Raw genomic sequence first — 27,850 nt, 5'->3', positions numbered from 1 at the left:
CTTGTTTTCTGACTGGCAACAGTCACTACATCTTATTAAAGTGTTCAATCACACAAGGTGTTGAGGTGTTGTCATAAATATCCATGTGCTGAAGGTAGGAACAGGAAAGAGATCATCTGAGAGGAAACCCTTCAGCTGCAGCCAGAACACCTCCTCAGATACATCCATTAAAGAGAACATTAAGCTTCTGGTACTCCATTGTACAAGACATCATTTATATTTGGCGTATTACAGAGGTCATTATCTGCGTTCCGCATTCCCCTCCACCGGCATTAGTGTTCTTCTTAATGAAGAGGATGGTTATTATAATCCACACAGAACACGGGAGCCTCACTAGACTAAATAGCAGAGAATGGATACTTTATGACATGAGGGAATCAATTTGCAGCACACAGTCAGGGTTATAGCAGCAGCGCGGTGTAGACCGTGCATCAGGTCAACTGCAAGCAGATGGTGGTTGTGTACCAGCAGCTATTAAAAAGCCACAAAGGTTTCTCGTGAAATGAAATGGGAGTATTGATAACCAAACATACATAAAGTGTACGGGATACATTTCACTTAACAGCTAATGGTGCTTTAAAAACAGGAAGGCCGCTCAGACTGAGAACATCTGGGAGCAAAAAGTCAGTTTATACTTTTATTGATTCGACTTCTATATTGTAGCTGTAAAATGGCTACACGTGTTTGCTTTGACCTCTAGCTCACATTCACGGAAGCAAAAGAAATGTTTTACTCGCACGTTTGTGAATTTAATTGGTGTGCCACTTGAGCACACATTGATATGTCATCTGTTCTGTATTCTATAAAAAAAACTGTTGAAAAAGCAGAGCATCTATCTTTCAATCAAGTTAAAACGCCTTAATTACAATCATGTGCCAGCGCTGAAGATTACAATGCGAGTGTCTCTGGCTCAGTGTCTCTGGAGTGTGGCCAAAGCACATAGTTCTGGCAAGAGTGTGACATTAGCTAACTCAAACAGTACAGCAGATACTGAGTTGAAGTTAAGTGCAAAATTGGAAACCAAACCTCTGAGCTCTGCCTGACTGTCAATATGTGACTTTAAGAAGTTTCTTCGGCAAATCCATGGTACGATTTTACAAAGAAATGGATGTTTTTCTTCTTTATTTAAGCGTGTTGTACCTTAAAGATATGATAATATAATTCTGGATTTAGTAATCAGCTGCAAATGGTGTAAAAGTTAGAGTAGTTTGAACTTTGACTGCAGAGTGGCTGTGGATACTGTAGATTTTGGACTGTGGAGGGACAGCAATGACCTTGAAGGTCTTAGCCAAGAAATAATGGTACATATCATTTAACACATGGCATTTGCACAAATGAAACAAACATCTTAAATGTGCTGGTATTGATAGATCTTTTTTTTTATATATATATATATATATATATATAGCCAGCCTAGCTGTTTCCCTGTTTCCAGTCTTTTGCTAACCGGCTGCTAGCAGTATAGCTTCATATTCACTATACAGACTTGAGATTGGTGTCAATCGTCTCACTTGAACTGTCAAACTATCCTTTTATGCAGCTATTTGATTTTTTCCCCAGTTTCTATATTTCAGTTGTGATATACAGGATTTGCCTGGTAATACTTTAATGTGGGGCTGTCACACAGCCGGGACGCTAGAATCGATAGCTTTCCCTGCTCCCTGCTGATAGGACCGCCCCTTTATGGAGTTCTCTGCCCTGATTGGATAAAGTGGGCAGGGATACCAGAAAATGTATTATGTTGTGATCACTGTTGGAACACAGATCTATTTAACACTCATTTTAATGAGAATTATTACAGCAGCTTTAATTAGCTTAGCTTCTGGCCTTAACTGTTTTCACTCTGAGTATGAACAGGCTTCCAGTTGTGGTAGACTTACGGACAACACTTTTCAACATTTAAATATGTTGTGTAAAATTACATGTTCCAACTCATGTACGATAATTTTCCCCAATATATGATCATTTTAAGCTTCTGGTATGATAGTTTACCATTTCCCATAATGCATGGTCTTAGTGGACCCTTGGGTGTCTCCCATAGTAAAAGTAATATCTTGTGTATCTAGTACATCAGGTTAAAACCAATCTATCATAAGGACTTTACCTGTAAACTTGGCGACAACAGTCCAGTGACACTGAAAGACGTTACATAGCATTGCTCGTCGAATGCACACCAGTGTTCTCAGTTATGATACTTCTCATAATGTTTGTGCTCATCAGCCACAGAAGTCATAAGTCACCAGAGACTAGACATCTTCTTTCCAAACTTCACTCATTAAAATTCTCTGTCTGTGGCCACCTCGCCGTATTACCCATTCAAAACCGTTCAAGTTTTCTCAGAAAGAGGTTCATTTATCTTCATATAAGTAGGAGATTGTCTCACACAGAGCGGAGTTAAGGGTAATCCCTGGTCATAGAAGAAAGAATAATTAAAAGGTTAAGTGCTGATCATTTCCTTTCTGAGATCACCCGCGGAGCTTTAAACTGAGGCCACCGACTCGCAGCTCTAATTTGCAGAAAATGTCAATACTAAAATGTCAAGGAATAGGTCAAACACGATTGGGTCCACAGCTTAGCCTGAAACCAGCGCTTTTCAGGCCGACGTGGAGCAGCCACTTCAGCCGAGTCGACGGTCTCACACATTTACATGCTAAGAGACTGTCTGGATCATTGACTTCACATACACTGATGCTGGAATCGGCAGCTTCACATTCAGACGGACACTGAAGGCTTGATTTTATTTGATTTACTGTAGAATTAGTGTTATCGTTACTATTTTTACATAGTTTTTGAAGAATAAAGGCTGGCGACATAGTTTGGCTGATTACTTCAACATTAATGTAGGTTCTTCTTCTTCACTTGATATATGATGATGATATTTTAAAAATCATTATTATTTTTTCATCCTTTATATAACTGTTGTTCGTGGGTGGCTCACATTCAGTTAATGATGACGTCATTTTATAAGCAAAATCTTCAGAACATTTCAATGATGAACAAAATATCTATGGGTTTTTAGACAAATGTCGATGTGCTTTAAAAACATCCTCCTCCGTCCACTCTAAAAGCTCTCAGTTCAGTCCATCATTCTGCTCTTGGGTTCAAAACTGGGGAAGGTTTTTAAATGCATTGTTTTTTACTTAAGTCGCATGGCCTTCGTCGGCAGCGAGAAGAAAACAGGACTGTATTCTGTTTACTCACAGAGCACTTTTCAACAAACTAACATGTCTTTTTAAATACAGACTGAAACACACTGCACAGGTCTGAAGAGTATTTGGTCCTCAGAAATCATCGAATGACAAGAACATTTAGGCTCAGAGAAACTCGAGAGGTTGGACAGGCGGATCCCGTTTGCTTGGTTTAAAGGTGCACTATGTAAATTAGTTATAGAAAATGCATTTTTATCAGAACAGAAATATTATCGCTGATTGATTTTCATGACTAAAGAAACAAATTGCCCTCAAAGGAACAGGCTGTTTTACTTGTACTTGTTACTGTATTTGCAGTACCGGTCTAAGGAGCCTCAAACATTGTTATGGGACCTCATTCTTCTCTGAGGATGGCTTGTTTATCCAGTTATGGAGATAAACAAATATTTTTGTATTCGTAATAATATCATACAGTACTTATACACACAATGTACTGTACTGTATGTATTGTTGGCCTACTTTTATTGTCCTCACTCATGAAAGCGAGACGAACTGCTCTCAGTGGGCCACCCTATATACATAAGACTGAATGAATAAATCAAATTAGCAAACTGGGGATATGTGACTGGAATTATTCACTATTTTCTTACATTTTATAAACGTACAAAGAAGAAGAACTATCACAAAAGGACAAACACCACCTGTCCTCCAAATGAAAGAACTGCTGACCGAAAGAGTTGCATAAAACAAAAAGAGGATGGGACTTCAACCCTTACGCTTGAGTTTTATGTTTGATATTTTTACAACAGTCAGGTTTGTAAGGCATGATAGCATTTGTCCTGATGTTTAGCATAGAATCATTGTTTGTGTAGCGTTGTGTTTCTGTTTTCTTTGTCTCCCCTGTACTCCATCTCTGCAGTCCACCCATGAAACCCATGGGTCAGTACTCACGGTACTCTTGAGCCTGATCTTGTGTCAGGGACACATAAAATCTTTGCACTGCATGTGGCTAATTACTGGAATGTATACAGTCTGTTTTTGACTGACAGCATACAGTATGAATATATTTGAATATAATGTGTCAGTTCTAGTGTGCGCAGGTTGTTTTTCTCTTGTGTACCATTATTGCACCTCCAGCACCTGTCAGAGCCTTTAACACTTGAATCCTTCTGACATTTCGCAAACCAAATAATTAAACAAGAAAATTATGAAAAGATTCATTTAAAATCATCACATGTAGTTACGACCAGTCCACTGCAAATAATGCATAAACGATGTTTCCATAAAGCAGTAGTAAAATTCACCTTTTTCCTTATGAGGATTTGTTCATGTGTCAAAAACAACAACCTGTGACAATTCATAAATGATCTCAGCATCCTTCAGAAGAAATTGCACTCAGGTGAGTTGGTCTGAAATCGATGACCTCAGCAACAATCCTCAAGATTTGTGGGAAAAAGAGTTTCAGCAGAAAAGAGAAAAGCAAAGAAGCTAGCCCATGAAATATTCAGCTGGATCGTACCATCTACACACGACGGGGCGGCTCTGGTGGTGCCGGCCACTTGCCCGGGAAAGCAGGAGCACTTGACAGTTTGCGACCGCTCCTCGATTTTGTTCTTGTTGCAGCAGCGGTGCAACGCCACCACTTCACAGGTGCCTGTCCGGACGTGATGCGCTGCTGGAGAAATGACAGGAGAGATGGAATAATCAGAAAAAAGGATTCAATCCAGTGGCAGTGCAGTAGTTATTACCCTCATCCACACACCCACGCTGCTGGCCTTGGACTGAGTCCCTGTAGAGTATCTCTCCTGAGTCGCTATAGCCTGCTCTGTATCCCTCTCATCAAAAAATTACCAGGGAGAGCAGACTACCAATTTCCTTTAAATAGGCCTTTTATTACTAAGGGTTTCATTTTCCTCTCTATATCTGCATATATTCTTTCTCAAGTGTCATTTTGTTTGAGTGGCCTAAAGTTTTTTAGGGGTGAATGCTGATTCATTGTTTTTGGTTGCAGATTAAAGTGCTATTACACTGTTAATTTTCCACTTTCAAGAAAGAAAGAGAAAGACAGTGAAGAAAAAAGTGCATAAGTCAACCTCTAACAACATCACTATCACATCCACACTGTTCTTTCTTGACCTGATAAGAGACATTTTGCAACAGTTTGTAGAAGCCCAGTCGTACTTAAAGGCTGCTAAACCAATGTGTGACATCAGCGGAGTTCCGCTTTTAATAGTATGTAGTGTTTCCCTCAGAATTTTCTTTTTATCAGGATTTTAAGCTTCTCAAAAAGTATAGCTCAAGCCTCAATGAACACTGGAACATGCATTTCCCACAATGCAACCCCACAGTGACCTTCCTTTGACCCCCCCTTGATCGGCAACATATTTAAAACCCCACACCCTGGTTTTATAACGCAGGTTTCTGACCACAATAGCAGCGATAGCATGGAGCAATAATTTCATGAGTGTTGACTGTTTTGTTTGTATCATTTACATGCGAGCGCCCAAAGAAGTGTTAGCAAATAGCCAGAAGAAGCAACAAAGAAAGTGACTTCCAATGAGTAAACGGTAAATGGATATAAACAATGAATAATTTAAAATATTTAAAAATGTTTTTATATTCAAATGTTTTATAAGGTTGAAAATCAATTCAGCCTCTAGAGCCAATAATGTTTGTTCACAATAACTTTCAGGTAGAAAACAAGCTTACGCACAATTCTTTTTTCATGATGTTATTTCAAAATGTATTCCTCTCATCTATCTAAAATGCATGTTTGATGTTTTAATATCGCATTAATAACAACACTTTCACTAACGTTGGAGAGTGTTGGGCCGCAGACTAAAGAAAATACCAGCTTGAGTTAGTCGGAGATGTCGCTACTGGGTAGATGTCAAAGATGCCAGCAAAGCAACACAGTGTGTAAAATAAACACAGCAGAAACATCAGACAGGTCGGACCACTGTGTTCAACTGTGCATCTTTAAGAGTTACGGCTGTGGCTGAACATGACAATAGAAATAAGCAGGTGTGTTTCTTTTCACGTATCTCCACGATGCAAGTCGACCAGTTGTGTACCCGGAAATGAATGTTAGGCTACACAGATCATTTTGATAAGAAACACCGAGTGTAAACATAACTTCTGTTTGTTTGCCCCAAGAAAAAAAACCCTCCACAGGGCACCTTTAAGCTTCACCCTGAAGCCACCACATAAATTATTCTATAACTATTTTCTTGTTGGTTAGAGTACTCAGATTAACATTTTTGTTGTAACTAGAAGCATAACACAAGTAATCCGTTCATTAGTTACATTTTCATATAAGTAATCCATTACTTTGAGAATCTCACTGTATTTCCCTGTCCATATTTTGCCACTAAAAAAGAAAAATTCCCAAAAGTAAAATTTCCCTGATGCATTTCTACTGTTTCTGTTTCTCTCCTACTTCTTGGCAGGCAGCCACCTGCAGATGTGTATGTATATGTTATACACGGTCTTTACAAAGGTTTCTCTTTGCTTTCATGTTCTTCAACCTCTTTCTCTGCATTCGAATTGCAAGAAATGGACAAGTAGCATGAACTTCTTAGACTACAGTACATGCGCCTCTGTACCCACTCCTAATAAAATCAAATACACATAAAAGATTCATAAAAAGCTGTGAAGAGGATACTGCATCTGGCACTCCTGGTATTATCAGCCTGCTGAGTTACAGATTATAGGTTGAATGGATGTTATTCAATGTTGGTTGTGTCAATACATTCAGAGGTAGACACGGACGATACAAGCAACAGCTTTTCTCAGTCGGTAACGCTGTGACATAACAAGTTACTTTTTAAAGGCAGTAATTTTGTATTGTAACAAGTCCTCCTCACACCTTGTGACGAGCAAACTGATCTTCTTGTGTAGAATTGTTGACGTGTCCCTTTTAAAGCCATTCAGTACAAGCAGCAGCTTTAGGATATGTAGTTAATGCAGCCAATCAGGATCAGGCATTGTAACATGATTAACATTATCAGTGTAATTAATGACAAAAAGGCGTCTTTTAGATAAATACCTGAGGTATAAGATGGGAATGATTGGAACTGATACGTCTCCAGATTTCCTCCTGCAAGCAGCAGTCCTTAAAAAAATTCAGATATGGGACGGGGAAAGTGCAGCGCTGCACTCTTTGGAGCCAATTTTCAGATCACGCTCCATTGTCTGAATTATTTAGAGCCTGAGCTGCTCCATTCTCTTTTAATTGCATGTGACATTTTCTCGAGGTGTCCTTCTGCTGAGATACTCACAGCTGCTGCAGTAAACAGTAAATCTGAGATGACTGCGTGAAACCGGTCCTAACTGTCTGTACTGTAGCGGCTCGACTAAACCCAGTTAATTACGTTTTCACTTCAGCCTGCTGTACCGGTGGACTGCAGCCCCTTTTCCAGCTGCTGCAGCAACAGTGATGGAGTCAGCTGCTCTGCTGTGACTGAATGATATTAGACCTGACAGAGATGTTCAGCAGCTGTTGAGCATTGCAATACCTCTGGGGTTTACCTGTTGGCTTTATATTTAGAACTTCAGAACACATGACAGTGAAATTAACTGGGAATCTCATTTTCACCACAAGCAAACAGCAGGCTGAGAAAGACAAAGGGTTATTTTAAAAAAAAGGCAGAAAGACAGACAGGAAATGAAAGTTCCATTTTGATTATGCCCTCAACTTTTGATAGCACGTCTGCTCTAACACTCCACCGCCCTCCCTCGACCTGTCCTCCCTCGTACATCAAAAATAATGCAGGTAGTCGGCCCAAAGTAGCGGGATGCTTACTCATGCTCTGCCCCGAACAGGAAAAGATATGAAAGACAAACACACAGCGAGCCGAGCTGCTTCAGATGTGAGACGAGTGCTGCCAGTATCTCTCTGAAGGACACGGTTCACACTGAGAGGCTGCGGTTTGTCTGACTGGATTTGGAGTTCTTCTTGGATGCCTACTCAGCTTCCCCTGCCAGCAGATCCACAGAAAAGCATTTCACTCGGGAATCAGTCGGTCCAACCACAGTCCGGCTTTTAGACCTGCTGCGGCTGTGGCAGAGAGGATCCCTCCGGACCCGGACGCACTGCCGCTGCAGTCGTGTTTTGTAGGTTTGTGTGTTTGAAAGTTTTATAAGGCATGTATGATGCCATTAAATTCAAACAGCAGGATTCAGAGGCATCCTGGTGGCATAGTGGTTAAGAAATAAACCATATGGCTGCAACATCCCCACTTTGATTCCGGCTGTCGGGGCCCCTCGCTTGCTTCTCTCCCTGCACATGTTTCCTGTCTGCATCTCCACTGACACCGCCGAGAAAAAGGCAAAACACACCGCGAATGGATAAAATAAAACGATCCATGCATGAAAAATCAGAGAAGCAGGAGGACACGCGACTGGAGAGCGTGAGCTAGTGGAAAGTAAAGTGGGACATTGGCAGTACTTACTCAGACACACAGTTTCATTGTGACAAGAGGTTTGGACACTTTTCTTAAAGTAGCCTGGACCAAAACCAATCTTACTCTTAAAGGATAAGTTCACCCAAAAATGGTCAACTAACCACCCGATGGAAAGTTTCACATTCCACCAAACATTTCTGGAGCTTTAGACAAAACAACGTTGCAGCATTCTCCTAAACAACTGAAGTAGATTGGGACTTAAACATTAAAAATAATTAATATAATAGACATAATAAGTCTACTGAAGCCCCGAGATACACCCTTTTATAAGCCGAAGCTGCTAAGCTAAAAGCAGTAGCACGCACCCCGTCTGAAGTGGGTGCACAAGCGTGACTGAAGGTATAAGTGTTCTTAGGGATTCTGGAGACTTGGATTACACTGGATTAGCTGCATGGGGCCATTTTCTGTCTGGTTTTGGTTGTTTTTTTTTTCCAACTTTCAATCTGCATGGGGTCAGCAGTTCATGACTGAATTTATTTTTTTGGGTGAACGTATCCTTTATTCTGTTAACCAAACACTAAAACTAGATTTATTTTATTTGCTTTAATTAAACCACTCTGAAAATGCCCCACAAACGCTAATCCCATATGTCTTCAGCTGTAAGTCAAGTTACCTTCACATCATTATTGTTCACCTGTCGCACAGCTTGTCCTCAACTCACTAATGTCTTTGAGACGCTCTTGGTTTTGTATTTGTCCTTCTGGTTTGAAAGAAGGTGGACCATCCACAGGATTAATCATAATAGATGTCTACTAATAACCAGGAAGCAATCTTATAATAAATAAAAGAAATAAATAAAATAATTTCATGGTAGCACGTCTGCAATCAGCGCAGACATTCTCCCTGATTAATGGCTAACAAGCTGTTAAAACTGCTGTACTGTGTCCTTTAAAAAGTGTGTGACAGGAGGGATCCCTCAGTAATGAGCCCTAAATCATAACTGTACGAAACACCTCCTTTTCATCCTGTCTGTGCCAGGTAGTCATTATTCATAACATGCGGCCAATTTGCAGTCTTATAATAACCTACTACTAATGCTAATAATTTTCTCCGTGAGCTCTTTGTGACACCGAGGAACATAAATACACATCTGAAACATTAATGTGCTGCAGTTTATCTAAATCAAACACTATCCTTGTCTAAACTCTTTTCGAACCAATTGTCAAGTAATCTTTCATCTGTTAATAAAGTTTCACGTGCATACGGTCGTTCTTGTCCACGTCAAATATTCTACAATCTCTTCTCGGTTTTGTTTCTGTCTTTGTCTGAAAGATCATCTTTGTCAACACACAGCAGCCTGTTTTATCTGCTGTTTTCCAAACCGCATTTTAGATTGGGGATGATATGACTTTTTTTCCATCTTAAGTAGCTCTGAAGTGAAATCTTTTCTTCTTGCAAAGCCATTTGACGTTATTTGAATCATTTGTTCTTCAAACAGGAAGATAAAACCTGCAGGTAGAAGCTCAGGGAATTTTCTATTCTTCTTTTTCATTTTCTGTTTTTCTGAAGATTTCCAGGATAATATTTGACAACAGGAAGCAAACATTTGCATCATGACTGTCTGAAACACAGCTACCGTCCCTAATGGATTATTTTTTCCTTTTTTTACTTAATTGTACGGTTTAAGAGTAAAAAGGAAAAAAGGGGAATTTGCATTTAAAGAGAACGTAATGGCGCATCTCCAGGTAGAAACAAAAGCCCTCCGGCATGTTGCATTGTTTCGCCTGCAGGTAAAAGGGAAAAGAAATCATGTACAGTTAAGAGGTGCTTCCAGAAAATAACAAGGGAACAAAAGAAACTATGTCTCTTTTAATTATGTTTCATGCTGTTTCACACACACAGCCTGAGACAGTCGAGTCATCACACAGGACAATTTCCCAAAAAGAAGTGAATCATTTTAACAGAGGGTATAAAAACAGAGTCTGCAGACAGAGGGAAGATGTATCAGACCAACATAATGACCACAACAGGCCAACTGACATACAAGACTACATATCTTAGGCCGAGGGAGCGGCAGGTGTTGTTCACGCTCCTGTCACTCCTCACATGGGTGGAGGATGACAGTGCTCCCCTGGATCTCCTCAACACACGTCTGCTGCGACTCATCCGACCCCTTTTCGTAAAAGTTCTCCTGAGTGGAGAGGTCTGATGTTTCTGTTTTGATGACACTCATCAACAGATCGTGTTTGAAAAATGACGACACGCCGTTTGCGTCAGATGTGCGAGCTTTCAAATTCCCCCACACCCAGCGAGCGAGGGCATCAATCATGGCGCCGAGAAAAGAAACCCGTTTGAAAAATACATCACTGCTTATTCGCAGCTAATCAGAGCATAATGCAGCGCCGCGACATAGAAACAGCACTGAATTAGCCGGATGCTTATTTAAGACAAAGTGATTGAAATAAAAAACGAGAGCAAAGTACAAGTTAATTATGTTATGAATACAGTGCTGTAAGTGCAATGGAAAAATCCAATATGACACATTATTACTGCAAACGATCTCAGACAAATCATCTAAACTGTAGACACTCTCTAAAGTTTTACTTTAAACCCTCTGTGAGCTCATTTTAAACCTGATCCATAAACATTCAAACAGCTTATTACCATAATAATGTTCTGTCTCCATTAAAATAGACAATTATAAAGAATGACTTCATTAAATCTGCTGTTTGTTGACAGAGTATAGATCAATACCACTGATTCAATGATATATTTGATGAATAAACAAATGAACAAAACCCTTATTTCAAGATACATATAATAAGGGATGTAATGTAACTAAGTACATTTACTTAGGTACTGTACTAAAGTGCAATATTGAGGAACGTGTTCTTACTTGAGTATTTCAGTTTTCTGGTACTTTATAGCTCTACTCCATAATCCATAATGAAAAAAAACATAATGCTGAATATCACATCCAATAATTCACTGGGCCAATAATCAGTCAACCTATGATGTACAGTAAATACATACGTGCAAATATTTGTATAATTTTACTCATACTTCAGGGCTCCACGGTCAGTTTGTTCGCACATGCACCCAAAAAGTCAAGAGCGACCACACTTTATCATTGGTCTCACTGCTGCACCTAAAATGTAGCTTTTTTTCTCAAACAATAGAAGGTTATGGTCATTTCTTGTTGCGTGTGCTGTGATTTAAATTAAGTCATACACGTATCTGCACCCTTTATTTCTGGCGCACCAGTGTGAAAAGTTAGTCTGGAGCCCTGTACTTATCAGTTACTTTGAGACTTTTACTCAAGTACTATTTGTATGGGTGGTTTTCACTTTCACCAAAGTAATATGTTAACTAGGGTTGGGTATCGAGTATCGAGTATCGATTGGAACCGGGACTAGCTTTCCGATTCTCCCGGAATCGTTCAAAAGTTTAAATTACGATTCCTAGTTTCGATACCCAGTCCGCCAACCGGAAGAAGCCGCCGCTGAACACCAACGAAGAAGCGTCCGCCGGAAGTGTTTTGCATAACCGAGCGAGTCGACCATGGACAGCGTGCGTCGGCGGTCCAAAGTGTGGCTTCACTTTTCTAAAAAGAACGAAATCTCGGCTAAATGCAACACTTGTGACAAGATTGTTTCGTGCAAAGGTGGCTGCACGACGAACATGAAAAAACACCTCCTCCGAGTTCATGGAGTAGAAACAAGTGTGTGCCCCGTCTTTGACGCGCTGCGCCGACCGTCCTCCGCTGCCTCTTCCTCTTCCTCTGGCTCTGGCTCCGGCTCCGGCTCCGGCTCCGGCTCCGACCCCCAGCCCTCCACCGCAGTGACTGCACTGCAATCCGAATCCGGTAAGTAAAATAATACATATACAATAAATAATATGTCTTGCGCCAACATTGAGGCAGCTAACAAATTAGCCCACGTATTTTTTCATAGACAATTTACGACCTGAGATAGCTAGCCAGGCTAGTGACTCCACGACTCCGCGATTTTCTGAGCCTACTCCGTTCACCATAGCGGCAAAGGGGAAGATGTCGGTGCAACAAGTGGAAGAGTGCCACAGAAAGGTCACTGCACACATCGTTAAAAGGCTGCATCCCTTTTCAGAGGTGGAATCACCAACGTTTAGGTTAGTTAAGCAATAACGATAGAGCTAAGCTAATTAATACCGAGCTAAACAGTAACAAGTGAAATGTCATTCTGCACAACTGTCCTTTTCAGCTATTAAAATCTAAGATCTACATGCTAATTATGTTCTTTCTAGTCAACAGAGGAAGACTGTGGAGCTGATGGGGACACCATGCAGCCTGAGAATGAGGCAAATGAGGAGAATGAGGATGAGCAGGAGAGTGTAAGTGTACGATAGCTGATATTATATAGGTTTTCAATTTAAATAATGATCATGCCTTTAATGGATGTTTTCCCTTTTTTAGTGATAATACTGATAACCTTTTTGTTTTGTTTTTTAGCAACAGCCTCCCTGCAAACTGCCCAGGAAGACTCCACTGGAGGAGCTGTTCGCTGAGGAAGAGGCACAGAACATAGTGTCACAGCAGAGCTCCATGGCCATCAAGAAACGAGTGGAGAGAGAGCTGCAGATATACCAGGAAGTTCCACTGGTCCTTATGTCTGAGGACCCTGCTGCATGGTGGTGGAACCAACAAAAGACTTATCCTTTGCTGTCAGATCTCGCTTTCTCCTATTTATGCGTTCAAGCTTCTTCTACACCCAGCGAACGTGTGTTCTCCACAGCAGGAGACACTATCTGTCCAGAACGCTCACGCATCCTGCCTGAGAAGGCAGATATGGTCATTTTCCTAAACAAGAACTGTTTCTGATTTTATACTGTACCTGCTGCTAATCTGGACTGGGTTTTGCAAGTTGTTCCTTGTTGTTTATTTGCTTTTCTGCACCAGGTTAGCCCATCAGTGGGAGCCATGAAACATGTTTAAGTACCTGCAGCATCATACACTCATGTGTAAATGTGTTTTCATGAGGTTTTAAAAAATAAAGCTCTCTTGAGGAAAGTGTACCCCTGCGAAAATGTATTTATAATTTATAATATTTATATTCAAGTTGAAAACAGCCCTGTGAGAAATTCATAGTAAAGTTCATAAAAAGTAAAAAGTTCATAGAACTAAAATTGATGGAGAAGGTCAGACTATTTCATTCAGAAAGACCTTTGGTTAGCTAGCTCATTTAAAATACCATAAACTTTTTTGACCCTGCCTCTTAAAAGAATCGGAATCGAGAATCGTTAGGAACCGGAATCGAAACGAGGAATCGGAACCGGAACCGGAATCGTTCAAATTCAAACGATACCCAACCCTAATGTTAACACAATATCTTTCTCATCTAAGTATGACTTCTGGGTGCTTTTTACAACACTGCATATAATATAAGATATTATAAAACATGAAGAACTGAGGCATCACTCTGAGAAAAGAAAAGATATATTTTGGATTTATTGTCCCCCTCCTGTTTCTGGAATAATACCTTCTACAACTATAGCCCTCTCTTTTTCCTATCCTGTGCTTTTATTTTGAAGTTTTGAAACTTTTTTTGTACTTCTGTTATTTCTGTTCCTGGCACCTTTCTATCACATAGTCAAGATGTTATCACATGTATACTAAGAATATTACTGTGACTATGACTGTGACTGATGTGCATACTTTCTACTGCCACTGCTGGAAGATTTCAGTCTTATTTTAAGTTGCACTCATTTAAATGCCTACAATGTGACATAAGATGGTATACAAGGTTTTCACCCCTTCTTAAAAATTGAATACTTGGACTTTTTGAAAACCTTCTGGGCCCACTTCCCTCAAAGCAAAGAGCTCAACACTGCATAGTTTGACACACAGATCAAGGTTATTTACGGTGACAACACAGAGAATTTTTTTAAAGTAGCAGCTCATAGACACCAATCACAAAGAGGGAGTGTGAACATTTCCCGATTGTACTGTGTTACAGTGATGGAAGATTGCTGCAGGAGACACACATGCAGGCAGAAACCTTCAAGGCTGTGTTTTTTCTTCACACTCCCAACTTTGTTCAAGTGTCGAGGAGTTGTCAAGTTAAGTGCTTAGTGTTATAAATCCAGTGGTAGAAAGTAGCTAAGTACTAATTGACTGGTATTTCCACATGATGCTATACCTCAACTCTACATTTGAAAAGGCGAATACTGTACTGTTCTCCACTACATTTATCTGACAGATGCAATTAACAATAATAATGTAACAGCTCTAACTTCAGAAAAAGTAAAGCCTGTACATTCACAAACGCATGACTTATAAATAAAACACATTGTTGCGGACCAACAGACTAGTCCACCTGAACATCTATGTTTTAGGATGAAAACTGTAGTTATCCAACACATATAAAGTTGTCAGATGGATTAATATCAATAACTGTTCAAGATAGTCAATATTTCACAAAAAAAGCCAAGATTAGAGAAATTTCCGAAAAAATATTTCACGTTAGTTAAGGCAGAAGTGTGCTGCCCACCACCTCCCCAGCCCTGTTTTAAATTTAAAGCATATTTCACAATTCACCTTATTGCTCTCTAGCAGTGAGGCAGTTAAGAAGACTGACTCCCACTCTTAAAATATGATGCCAAGACAACTTAGTCCAGGTAGATAAGCATCTCTAAAGCTCACCAGTTTACATGTTGTACCTGATTTGTTTAACCCGTCCTCATTGGAAAAACAACCAAATAGGTCAACTGTGAAAGCAGCTTATCGTGACCCATTTTTACATTTCTTGCAGCGACCTCTAGTGGCCACAGTAATTATTACAGCAGCAAGGGAGGAAGTCAGGCAAAGTAGTATAGTAGCAAGAAAGTTATGTTCCTGTCCAATGTGTAACCAAAAGTCAAAGGTTAGTTATTTTAATTTAATAACGTACTTAATAGTAGTCAGATACGTAACATGACTTAAGTTACCAACGTAACGTAAGTACATTCATAGCTGAATTAGATAATTATTTTAACCCGAGCCACGATGTTTTCCAAAGTCTAACCAAACTGCCAGCCTCTGACAATGAAACATCACACCTGTCACTGGTACTCTCCAACAGCCATGTTTGGGGAATGGTGATATATGTAGCTTTGGGAATCACTGGGTATTGATCCAATTGAGTCGTTCAAGTATGAGGATGTGTTGGCAAGAACAAAACATCACTGGGAGGTTGCCAGGCAACCAGCAGAGACTTTCAGAAAGCTACTGGTCCTGATTAGTTGTGTACTTAACCTCTTGTTAAACAACAAAATGTTGTAAAAAAGGGAACCATTAAGGCAAATTAAATCTGGATCAAACCCTGAGAACTGAGACTTGATGCTGACTATCAGACAGTGTTATGTGTTTACCTCTTAGTGAACCCTTTGAACTGAAGGTGCTTTCAGCGAGAAGTGTGGGGCCAGTCCTCTCCGTGCACTACTCAAATCACTCTGCTCGAGAAGCTTTTATATGTCGGTCTCTGGAGACGGAGAGGAAACTGCAAATGATGCATACTTTGAATCATTCACAAGGCTGTTGTGAATGATAATGCAATCATGGCATTGCTTTATACACAGCAACATGCGTGAAGCCAAAAATACCGCAGGAAACACTCTCTGACGATGAGCTCACTGACTGTGATTCCCTCTAAATTATGAGTTGTACAACTGTTATGTTAATAATAACGAACAGATTATCCCCTCAAACTATTTGTTACTTTGTTCGGCAGAGTGTCAGATGAGGAAACGCTTTAGTCACAGTTACAAATCAGATTCAGGGAGCCAGACTCGACGCGACTGTAAATACTGAGCATGTGGATTGATTGTTACGTTTAACATGGGGATCCTGTCGTGTCTGCGACTGTTACTTATTGTTCTCTCAGGAGTGCAAGCTGTGTTATTCTTTCTTGGCAAGATGCTTCTTATGCATCGTATAAGTCATTTTTATTACAAAGTGCGGAAAGTGGAAGGTGCAGAGCAAGCAGTAATCTTTGATCAGAAGTCAGACATCGAGGTCATACGTCAGCGCAGCATTTATAACTGTTAGGAAAACAGCTGTGAACTGAAGCTACACCGATATCACCTGAGAGCCTAAAAAATACTGATGATGAACCGTCAAATACATTTCATTCCACTCAGGTTCAGTTTTCCCCCCTCGGCAACCTGTGTGCTTCGCTTCTTGTTAAGTGGTTTCCCATTGTAGACACTGAAACTCAAGGCTGTAATGTGTCTGCGGGGATCAAACTGGCACGACTTGAAGGTCAGAAGCTAAGTGTGAAGGCTCTGCGTCCACAGAAGTGCAGCGTTCTAAAAGTCAGGTGGAGGTGTATCCCTGCTGTGTAACTGATGATTTAACGCCTCAGTCACTCCCTCAATTTTTGCATGAACGATCATGCGTGAATTACGTGCTAATGTGCCACTTCACTGAGGATTAACACTTTACATATCAGTCAGAAATATATTCTCTACTGTGACTCTACCAGTGTCTTTTTTGTGCATTTTGTCTCTGTACTTCACTCCTTTTTTTCACCGTAACTGGAATATTCCCTGCTCGTTTCTTTACACCTCGTTTGGCGGGTGAAGTGTGTAGACAGCCAAGCTGATCTTTGCATCTTTGCTTATCATTCTGAAGTAAATATTGAATCGCAGAAGAAAAAGGACATCATCTGCGTATAGATTGGTTCCCTTAAGGTCTCGCTTTCACTGAGCTATTTGGCCCACCAACGGGGCTGTTTTTTCAAGAAAAAATTAAGGTCGAATTACAGGAGGAAGGAAAAGACTACAAGAACAGACATTGCTTTCCTCGGACACTATCCTCGATAGTGAGCGGTGAGAGCGTAACACAACACTGCAAAAGAAGAAGAACACCGCTGATGGAGGAGGCAAGGAAGGTGAAGAAGGAGAGTGATGGAAACAGAGGCAAAACAAGAGTGAACGGACTAATCGGCTATCTTACTAACAGGAGATATAAGTAGTGTGGGATCATGGGAGTTGTTGTCTTCATTGTTATGGAGTGCTAGGTCGGTAACTCATGCCTCTCCTCCTCCTGCTCATGCAGTAAAAGAGAAAATACATTTTCTGGTATCCCTGCCCACTTTTTCCAATCAGGACAGAGAACTCCGTAAAGAGGCGGGGCTGTCTGCTCGGGAATGCACAGGAAAAATGCTTTGAGAAAGAAAAGGAAGTGTGGTGACGTGGAGAGGAGGGAGGGGATTTTAACTGCAAAGCAGACAGGTAGTATAGGTAGTCAATAGTTTGACTTCCACTGAATACCAACGCATCCTGTCAGCGTGCATTGCATTCATAGTCAGAAGGCTAAAAAACAACATGAAAGGAAGGACAATTTGAATTGGGAAGAGGGCATGTACAAAACACAGGAAAGCAGCTAACTCAAAGGATGGATCACGATAGATGCTAATGAAAATAAATCAGACGTCCCCGCAACTTGTGAGCCTGATTCCTGTCTGACTCCTCACTCTGCTCTGCTCTGCCTGCCTTCTGCTCAATGAAGGACAGGCTCAAAGTTACACTAAATGACCACTGACACATTTAAAGTTTGTGTTGTGAACACACACATTCGTGAAGGGTAGACACCACTTTGCAGTATCAGTGTCTGACGAGAGAGCGCAAAGGCAAACCCTCTTTCTTCACGTACCAGAGCGGGAATGTATTCACTGTCAGAGAGGAGAAAAGCGCGTTTGATGCCGTAAATATGATCCCGTCTTTGCTGACACAAACCGGATATTTCAAGAAGTTGAAAGCTCATATGTGCATTAGTAAATCAACTCGCCTGCTAGCTGAAATGAACTGAATTTGCCCTGCTTGTCAGAGAGTGTGCTCGCTTCTCGCCCTCTTCTTGTGTTCTCTGAGAAGAAATACATTTTTCTCTATTTTGGACGTGCTTCTCTGTTTATTTCATCCCTTGAATGATAACAGGTTTACAGCAACAGAAATAACACCCAGGGGAAATTAGGGGGCTGTGGTGGCTATCAGAGAGAAATTGAATGCATGCGAGATTATTCTGATCCACTTCCTGCTGAAATGATGAGCGCCTTGAGTGGGGATCGCTGCCAATCAAAGCCACGCACATCAAAGCGCCACGCTGCCGTCTAATTGGTCGACGAAGAGAGGAGAGGTTCGCGTGATTTCCATCATGCTCACAAATGGACATCCTGTCCGGCAGCAGCCGTGCCTGCACTCCACCAATTACCTGAGGCTTTGTATTGTCAGTGGGACTCCCGGTGATGAAACATGTGGGTTGGCCTCTACTTGTAATGTTGCTGAGTTGCCATAATTGATCTCCGTGGGGTTTACCAGTGACGACTCAACAACACTTTTAATGAGGCAAGGAGAGACGAGTTTGACTCTTACCTCCAAAATAGAGGTTTCAATCCAATAAGTCCTCCATTCGCTACGGCGTCATTTTACTTGTGAAGCTGTATGGTGAGGAATTCCTTTCCAAACATCTCACAGGAGAATTGGCAGAACTCCCTCCGCGCATTCGTCTTGCGTCTCTGATCTCATTGGTGAAGCAGGTTAACTGTGTTTTGGATGGAGAGCTGAGGCATCACACCATGAGCGAAGCAAACAAGCCTCTGCAAGTTCAATTGCTTCCTACAGAGTTCTGTGAACAGATGGATGGAGGTTCAACAGGTTTGTGGATAGCGAAAATTTGTTTGTCTAAAAGTGGTGGAGAGCTTTGGCCTTATTTCAAGCCCACCTGACGCTGAGCACATGATGGGACTGGGCAGACTTCAGCTTGCAGTTGCATAAAAATCTGATTTTTTTTGCTCAAATGTGCCTCAGATGTGATTTTTTCTCAAGTGTGAAGAGCACACATAATGGGGTGTTGTATCCTTTGGGCTCTGTGCGGACATCTCACTTCACAGATGTCACTGATGCTCTATAGATGGTTACCAGCGATGTTGTGGGCAGTTTTAATCACTCGCTGCAGAGCCTTCCTGTCCTGGGCCGCGCATGAACCATGACAGTTTGTGATGTTTTCCAGTCAAGATGCTTTCTATTGCTAATCTAAAACTGCTTATGATGATAGTGTAGCGTGTTCTGACTGCGGTCCGAGGATCACTCAATGCCAGCCAATGTAAGCACACAAAGCCAGGATCAACCCTAGTGAGGACTCGATGTAGTCCGCCACAGCTGTTCCTAGCATTGCTGGGAAATTGGAGCAGTTACAGTGACTGAATGATGTAACACTGCGGTGGCTCTCACGCCCGTGGAAAAACAAACTGGGTTTTAAAAGGTTTGCGGGTTGAACCAACTCTGAACCAGCACCAGCCAAGAACCAGTACTTGTTTCGTCATGATAGCATTCTGCATGTGATGTGTTTGTGTTTTCTTTAACGGAGGCACGTCAGTTCAGAACCATGACTTGTTCACACTGGACTCTGATATTGGCCATAATTAAAAAATAATGTGAACAGCCAGACAAAAAAAAATCAGATCCAAGCACTAAATGTGAATCGAGCACTAACAACCCCACTTTGCTTTTTGCTGACATGCGGTCAGTGGTCTCACTCTCTGAACCCTTTGTAGGATGATTTAACAGGATCACAAACACCGCCTACAGCTGAACCTTCACTGGTCTTTGGCTGACATTACATTTCTGCAACTTGTTTCCCTTGTTCGATGAACAGCACTTCACTGGATACAGGATTCCTGTAATTCAAAGCTTTTCCGGTTCCTTATTTCTACTGGAATAAACATCTTAAAGGGAAACTCTGATTCTACACATCAGTATCAGTTTACTCAGAAAGAGTATGACTCAGCCTGTGAAAAACAGTTGTCTAATGCCTCTCTGGCTCTGAAGCTTTGTCAGGTCTAAAAAAAAATAATGGCATCCCAGGCTTTTCTCTTGCTGGGCTTGTAGAAGGTTTTCTATGGTATACTAAGCCTGCTTTAAAAACTGCATGCAGAGCTTGACAGATGTAGGCATTTACCAGACAGGGGTAACATAAACACAAAAAATCATTACTGTGACTCACAGTTTATGCTGCCATTTAAATAGTGAATTCCACTACGTTGATCATACGGCCGATATGGCTTTCAGGGCCGATACTGATATTGATAATTTAAAATCAAGGAGACTGTGAACTGATAAGGACATTAATTTCAACTGAAGATGTAAATATTTAAAAATGTCTCACAAATACATTTTTTTTTCGAGTAATTTCCTTAAACAGCTGGGCACTGTAGTATTTAGCAAACGTTATTCCCTATTTCTCAACGGCAGATGAATACTCATTTGGTGCTCTAGTGAGTCAAGCAGCAGTAGATAAATTACAGCCCATGGATGATTTTCTCATAGTTTTTGAACAACTGCGGAGCTCTACGGCACAGAGGAATAAACTCATACCAAGCCAATGGGTCCTTTGGCAGCAACTCCCAAAACAACATATATCACCGCACCCAAAACAACATGACTGATGCAGCGATGTATCAGTGTGCTGCCCTCGGTATATGTTCTGTATATAACTTGCCAGTGAGATAAACGCCTTCTTAACATCACGACTCTGAAGACAGTTGTCCTCCTGTCAACAGGTTTAATGGCGTTGCAGAAAGGCGTGAAACTAAAACAACTGGACTTTTTCCTATTTATACTTTTTTCCTCACTTGCAGCCGTATTAATCACTACGGCCACTAGAGGCTTAACAAACATAAACATGGGTAATAATAAGCTGTTTTAACAGTCCACCCTCTATAGTGGGCAGGCTCAACATTACACATAAACCAGGCTGCTCACACAATGTACTGTTAAGTAAACAATAAAGCAGCAGGATCGTGGTAGTCTGCCAGGCAATATGTTAATAATGCTTCCAGTAGCTTTGGGAACTTCTAAAATAGTATCGTGAAGATATTTCGATCGTGATTCCACAAGATGATGTGGGGATTAGCAAAAATTGCACAGGACCAGCAGCAGGAGGCGAGAGTCTCGACGCCTCACTGGAATATGCATTTGTTCCCATAAAACAAGTGTTTGATCAGGCGTGCATGCGGAGAGGACTTGACAAGTTTAACATCCCAGTGGAATTTATGGATTCCTTCACAGAAAGTACTTAGTGCACAAGCTGAGCAAAGCACCGAGCCACTGAAACTGTTCAAAGTATGACGTTTTTGTTAACATTCAAATCAATGTTCAACTTATTTTTGTGGGTTTTTCGGTGTTTCTAACAGAAAACTAACTTTGGCTATGAATCGAGGCATGATAAAGACGTGAAATCAAAAATCCTGTGCCACTTTTTGTCAACATATCAAATTTGGTTGCTAGTCATTAAAGCAACATTATGTAGAAATTGGCATATTGTGTAATTTGCCGCAACCCACAGTCTCTGAGTGCAACACCACTGTTGTAAATACAAATCCCAGGACGTCAGATGCAATGTAGGTGCTAACTACAAACAAAACTCATTACGTCATAACAGTGTTATGTGTTAAAACTTGTATGCTGAAGTAAACATGTCTATAACGCTGTGATCCTACCCTCTCACTGAAGTTACATTTACACTACAGTTGCAGAAACAAGTGATGGGGGGGTGGAGTGGCTGAGACAGAGACACATTTCACCCTATTACACGACACTGTGCCATCAACATGATTTTGAAGCTGTTGTTCTAAGGTAAAAAAGTTACATAATGTTGCTTTAATGGGAGCAATGAACATGAAAAAAGACACAGTAGAGATACACTATGCCCAGATGTTGATTTAGTTTTAATGTACTCACCTGTAGCGGCTGCCGTTTGTTGGGTCATCTCCCAGACACTGATAACAAGCACCATTACAAGTAGAGCCCCTTTACTTCCGATCTGTGTGTATCGCTCACTCATCCTGGGAAAAAAGAAAAGAGGTGTTGCCATGAGTAGGAAACTTGTTACAGCAGTAGTTTTATAACTATGTCAGGTAAACCCATAACATTCTCACCATTAGATCAGAGTTACACAAGAGCTGTTTAACATTTTAACACCAGACGTTGGTTTATTTATATCCAGCGTCTTTTAACATCTCTATTAGAATCTGCTCTGCCATTTATGGCTGCATTTGAGGGTTTTATGGCACACAGCAGGAAGAGGGTGCTGTTCCACTGGCGCACAGCTCGACTTCACAGTAGCTTAGCTTGTCTGAATGCATATTTGCTCTTATCAAGAGGAGATACAGGCTCTTATCCATCTCCCTGCTTTTCAAAACAAACTACAGCTGTGAATGTGCTCTAGATCACTGTCTCCAAATCCTCTTCCTTTCCTTGTACACCTCCTCCCCGGCCTCCTCCAACAGAAGGCTCTTACAGCGGGAGCGTGAACAGAAGGTGAAGACCCTCCGCGGCCCCAGCAGGCTTCGATAAGTCTCTTTAGGCTGTACGGCAGAGTGGAAGTGAGCGAGCGGGCCGCGGTGGCTAATCCATCCCCGCACAGTACCTTTTCCTGTGCACTCCCTCTCTCTAATGAAGTGTGGAAGAGCCGAGGCCACACTGCATAAGCCATCTGGCACAGTGTGTTATCACTGACAGACAGCGATCAGATTTCAAACGGGGATGGAGGAGCGGTGCGGTAATTACTGGAAGAGCCATGGTATCGCATGGCGCGAGCGTACAATGTTACAAGCTGCGTTTACGCCTTATTTACCGCCTCCCGCCTCTTATCGGCCGGCTTCATTGACATATAGATTGGCTAAACCTCGTTGGGGTTCTCAGATTATTTGTGTAATTAAGTTTATTTTGGCGATGCGAACATGACCTCCCAGTTTCACGCAGGAGAAGAATCGAGTGTTGTGTCAAAATAGCACAGACGGCCATGTTTGGTTTGCCCTCTAAGATTATAAATCAGATGACTATCAACAAGACGTGCAGGCAGTGACACATGAGAAGTAATGACTCAGAATATATGAACTCCTCACAGACAACTGGTCTTTGACTTTTCGGAAGAAAGACGTATTGTTCTCTGCTTTTTGGATGATTGTAAGATTGACATGAATGTTTCTAATTTCTTTAACATATTGAGTATTGACTTCAAATTAACATTTAATGATGCTTTTCATGTTTACTAATTTAAGATAAGCTTGACATATAAAGAAACACTCTCTGATAGTTGCCTGACATTCTCACAGTGACAGAAACTTGTAGTTTTGATGTTTAGGGGGTGCAAAAACTAAAAGGGGAGCCATGTGTCTGACCAATAGTATTCTAAATGTAACTTTACACAACTACTGCACTTCAGTACAATTTTGAGGTACTTGTTTTTTCGCTTCTTATACTACTTTACCTGACTTCCTCCTTTGCTGCTGTAATAATTACTACAACCACTAGATGTTGCCACCTGACAGGAAATGTAAATATCGTTCATGATGTGCCGTTCATAGACAATTTATATGGTCGTTTTACTGATGAGGATGGCTAGCCTGGCTCCGTCCAAAGGTGAATAAAAAAACAGGCACAAACCCCGTAAAACCACAACATGTGACTTTTTTATATATATGAACTAAATAAACAAGATATAACATGTTAGTTAGTGGGCTTTAGAGGTGCTGGTAGGCAGATTTTGTTACCTTTGGACTGAGCTGGGCTCAGCTTAGTACCCACTGGCTGTAGCTTCATAGCATACAGACGTTTAAGTGGTATCATAAAAGAAAAATTGAGCTATTCCTTTAACATACACGAAAATAAATTCTACATAGAGAAAGGGAAGAAGAAAATGGTGCTAAAATACATTACATGAAATCATTTGACAAGTATGTTAGCAGCTAACATTAGCATTAGCTAAAGCAGCACAAAGCAAAGCTGTCAACTGTGTCATTAGATCTCATCAGTCCGATATCTAAACCTAGCAGACGAGCAGCTTTCATCTGCTTCGATAAGTGATACTCTACATTGCCCTGAATGCTCACTGGGCATTCTGGAAACACCTGGACATCATGTCATTTAGCAGCTTCATCCACAGAAGGAAGAAAACATGGCAAACACCTAAGTGGACCCAACTGATCTTTTATGGTTTCATGGCGGAATTATCCATCATCAAAGTGACGTAGACCTCCACAGAGGCCAAGATTGCACACTTCATGACACTTAGCAGCAAATTCAAGATAGCAGAAGAGACGTGAAGAAGGAAATTCACTCAAATGTTGAGTGTGATAGCAACGTAATGGTGAGGTTTATATATTTGCTCAAATGGGCCTCAGATTGTACACCTAAGTATCTGGGTACTTGTGTTGGAGTGGTGGGTGGTAATGTTCACCTTCACCGTGACAGATTTATAGCTGTGATGTGTGTGTGTGTGTGTGTGTGTGTGTGTGTGTGTGAGTGTGTGTGTGTGTGTGTGTGTGTGTGTGTGTGAAAGGGTCACTGGTGACAGAGTGCGGGGCAGAGCGCTACAGCACCATTTGTTGGGTGCTGTCTCAGGGTGCAATTCTATAAATGACATCTCATTGTCCCTGAATGTGCTGTGTTGTCGTTTGTGCGGCGGTGTGCTTGGCAGAGCGAGTCGCCGAAGATTTGTTACAGTTGGAGCCCATTTTACATCTTGACCTTGAAGTGGAGGTGTTCAGTAACTCTGTCATTTAAGTGATCACCACATTTCCTTGAGTAATTCTCTGATTAGCTGCTCTCTTTTCTGCTGATATAACAGCGACCCAGCCGTAAACTTCACAAGAAAATATAATCCTGTTCTTCTCATTGAAAGCTACACTGACTGTGCTTGTGTTAAAGTAGCAATGGATCAAATGACTGTGTGTAAAGTTCACAGGGTCACTCTATGAGGGGTTTTAGCATCTTTGAGCTCATAGTTTTGGTTTTATGGCCCACAACCTTACTGTTTTGGTTTTATCAACAGCAGCAGGCAGCTGTTTTTTTGCAGAAAAAAAATATGAGCCCACTGTGCTTTACTGTAGCTATAAATGGCAGAGAGGTAAGGATAGCGACTGGTGAATATAGTGGAGCATTTGGCAGGTAAAGAGACAAATATTTCTCTCAGGAGGCAAAAAAATTGTGAATATTAGACTAGCATACACCAGGTGACCAGAAACACAACATCATCATGTTCAAAATAGTAATATTTTGAACACTAAAGACCATCTTGCGAGGGGGATCACACCCGTCAACATTTTCACATTCCGACCCATGACTACTCAGTCGTGATTAATGCATTATCACCTGAGACCGCACCAATCTTGGAGCTATTTCCTGTTGTCAAAAGGAGGACAGACTGACGGGATGGACAAACAGACATATAAACACCTGGCAAAGTACTCAAAACTGCTTATGTGGTATGAAGTTCCCGCTACAACAGGTGTCTCCAGAACAACATGTGGGCCAGGGGCGTAATTTGGGTGGATGGGGATGGGGGGGCACATGACCCTACTTGTGGCCCCGCTCGCTCGGACCACACCCTTATTCGAACTCCTTCAGCCTTTTGATTTAAGAGTACACACATACTGTGTTGACGGCACGTTTCAAGGTTATGACGCTCTCACATTGACAAAATCTTTTCACAGCTAGACATATAAACACTTGGCCAAGTACCCAAAACTGCTTCTCTGGTAGTGCCTCCTATGGTAGGTGTCTCCAGGACCACATTTTGGGTAACAAGATGCATTATGTAAATACGAAAATACGCTTTAGAGGTGTTGGGAGCAAAGGTTTAACCTTCGGACCGAGCCAAGCTAGCTGTTATCCCCTGCTTCAAGTCTTTATAATTTTATAATGTGTTTTAATAAACATTCAAAAGACTAATATTGAGTTCCTAATGTCCAAAAGAAAACAAATAAGTGTGTTAAATCTTTCCCTTAAGTACAATCAGCTTCAGTATTGCAGTTTTTCTTTGAGTATTCACGTCAGTAGAGGCGATTCTCTAGGTTATAATTACTTTTGCGAACTACTAAAGTATTGTTACAAGTTTTATTCATTCATTTTCTGCATTTTTGAAAAGTGGAGCTTTTATTGCTACCGGGGACTTGCAGGTTTCAACAAAGATTCAAATGGCTGTTTTGGGAAGAAACAAACTCTGACTTTGAAACTGTCTACAGTGGTTGGGAGTTTTTAATTGTGCATTTTAGTCTGTAATACTTCATGTATAATGTATACCCTTTGACAGACAATAGCCCCCGAAGTGAAACACATAATGTATGCAGATGATAGCCACGAGCACGAAACATACACTGCACATCGAAGTTTGGAGGATGGCAGATGGAAAAACAAATACTAATAAACTGAAGCTTAAATGAAAAGTATAATTATCTTCTGATTGTCTGCAGTGCTTTATTTCCCTTCCTGCCAGCAGAGACAGACGTTTTCCTGTCTGCAGTATATTGCGCGCTACACTTGAGGACACTTTCAAATGCAAATGAACACCTTTATTGAGGAATAATGCATATTCTTTTCGCTGGTGTCACCGCTGTAGTTTCTCCTAGATTTGTGTGCTCAAATTTATCCAGAGATTGGACTTTTATCCCTTTGTTATGAGTTGGCTCTGTTGTGAGGCGTATAAGCCTGCGGTGTAGATCATCGGATTTCCTTTCAAGAGTACAAAGTGAATTTGTTTAAAACTGAATGAAGCAAGAAATCCCTGTCTCTGACCAAAACTCTGATCGCCTCAGTCGCTTTGTCCTGCCCTCCCGCCTCCGTGAAACAAATTGCGTGGCAGCGGACCAATGAGCCTGCTTTAAAAAAGATTCCACTTGAGGCCTGACCTTGGCGAGTGCACACACTAACTGAGGAAGCGTCGCTTATAAAAGACTCCGACAGTCACTGAGATGAAAACGTCTTATTGTAACAGCCACGGCAAATTCCCAGCTCAACTCAATCAGACGAAACAGTTGCATTCATATACTGCAGTAAGGCTGCCAACTTCATCTAACGTCCCTGCACTGCACACACCTCAATGTACTCGAGGTAAGTTATGAACAAGGCGAATGAGAATTCCTCACATATGATTTTCTATTAATAATAAAAAATGCATTAATTTTCATTTACTGTGTTTTCTATGGGGTACAGTTGCATATCCAGGCAGAGCCATTTTTATATCAAGGTTTTTAACTGCTGTAAAGAAAAAAAAAATCAATGGGAAAGTTTTGACAGGGCAAAGTGCAGCACTACCCAGAGTCTACTTTCACTTTATTGCTGCCAATGGAGAAATAATAACATTTGGTTTACTGTTGCCTAGAGACACAGTGAACAACCCCCAGGCTTGACACTATGCCCAATCTTTTTTTCTCCTGTGCTGACAGTGAGACTGAACAATACATCAAAAAAGTTTCAGGTTATGTTCCCTTCTGTTATGTTCCCATC

At 41.1% G+C, this 27,850-nt stretch overlaps 1 protein-coding gene across 1 annotated transcript in view; it reads right to left on the bottom strand.

The window, feature by feature from the left end:
* LOC311252404 (chemokine-like protein TAFA-2) overlaps window positions 1-27,850 on the bottom strand; it is a 75,744-nt gene that overhangs the window by 6,999 nt on the left and 40,895 nt on the right. Inside the window, exons 2-3 of the mRNA XM_084345552.1 lie at window positions 22,304-22,407; window positions 4,669-4,824 (exon numbers count right to left, since the gene is read on the bottom strand). Coding sequence (XP_084201678.1) covers window positions 4,669-4,824; window positions 22,304-22,406 — 259 coding nt within the window. The 5' untranslated portion in view covers window position 22,407. The remainder of the gene's footprint in view (window positions 1-4,668; window positions 4,825-22,303; window positions 22,408-27,850) is intronic.

The sequence above is a fragment of the Pagrus pagrus genome (genome assembly GCF_965226575.1).
Source record: "Pagrus pagrus genome assembly, chromosome: 23".
NCBI lineage: Eukaryota > Metazoa > Chordata > Actinopteri > Spariformes > Sparidae > Pagrus > Pagrus pagrus.
Note: the sequence above shows the minus strand (reverse complement) of the source record. Positions and strands in the feature narration are given on the sequence as shown.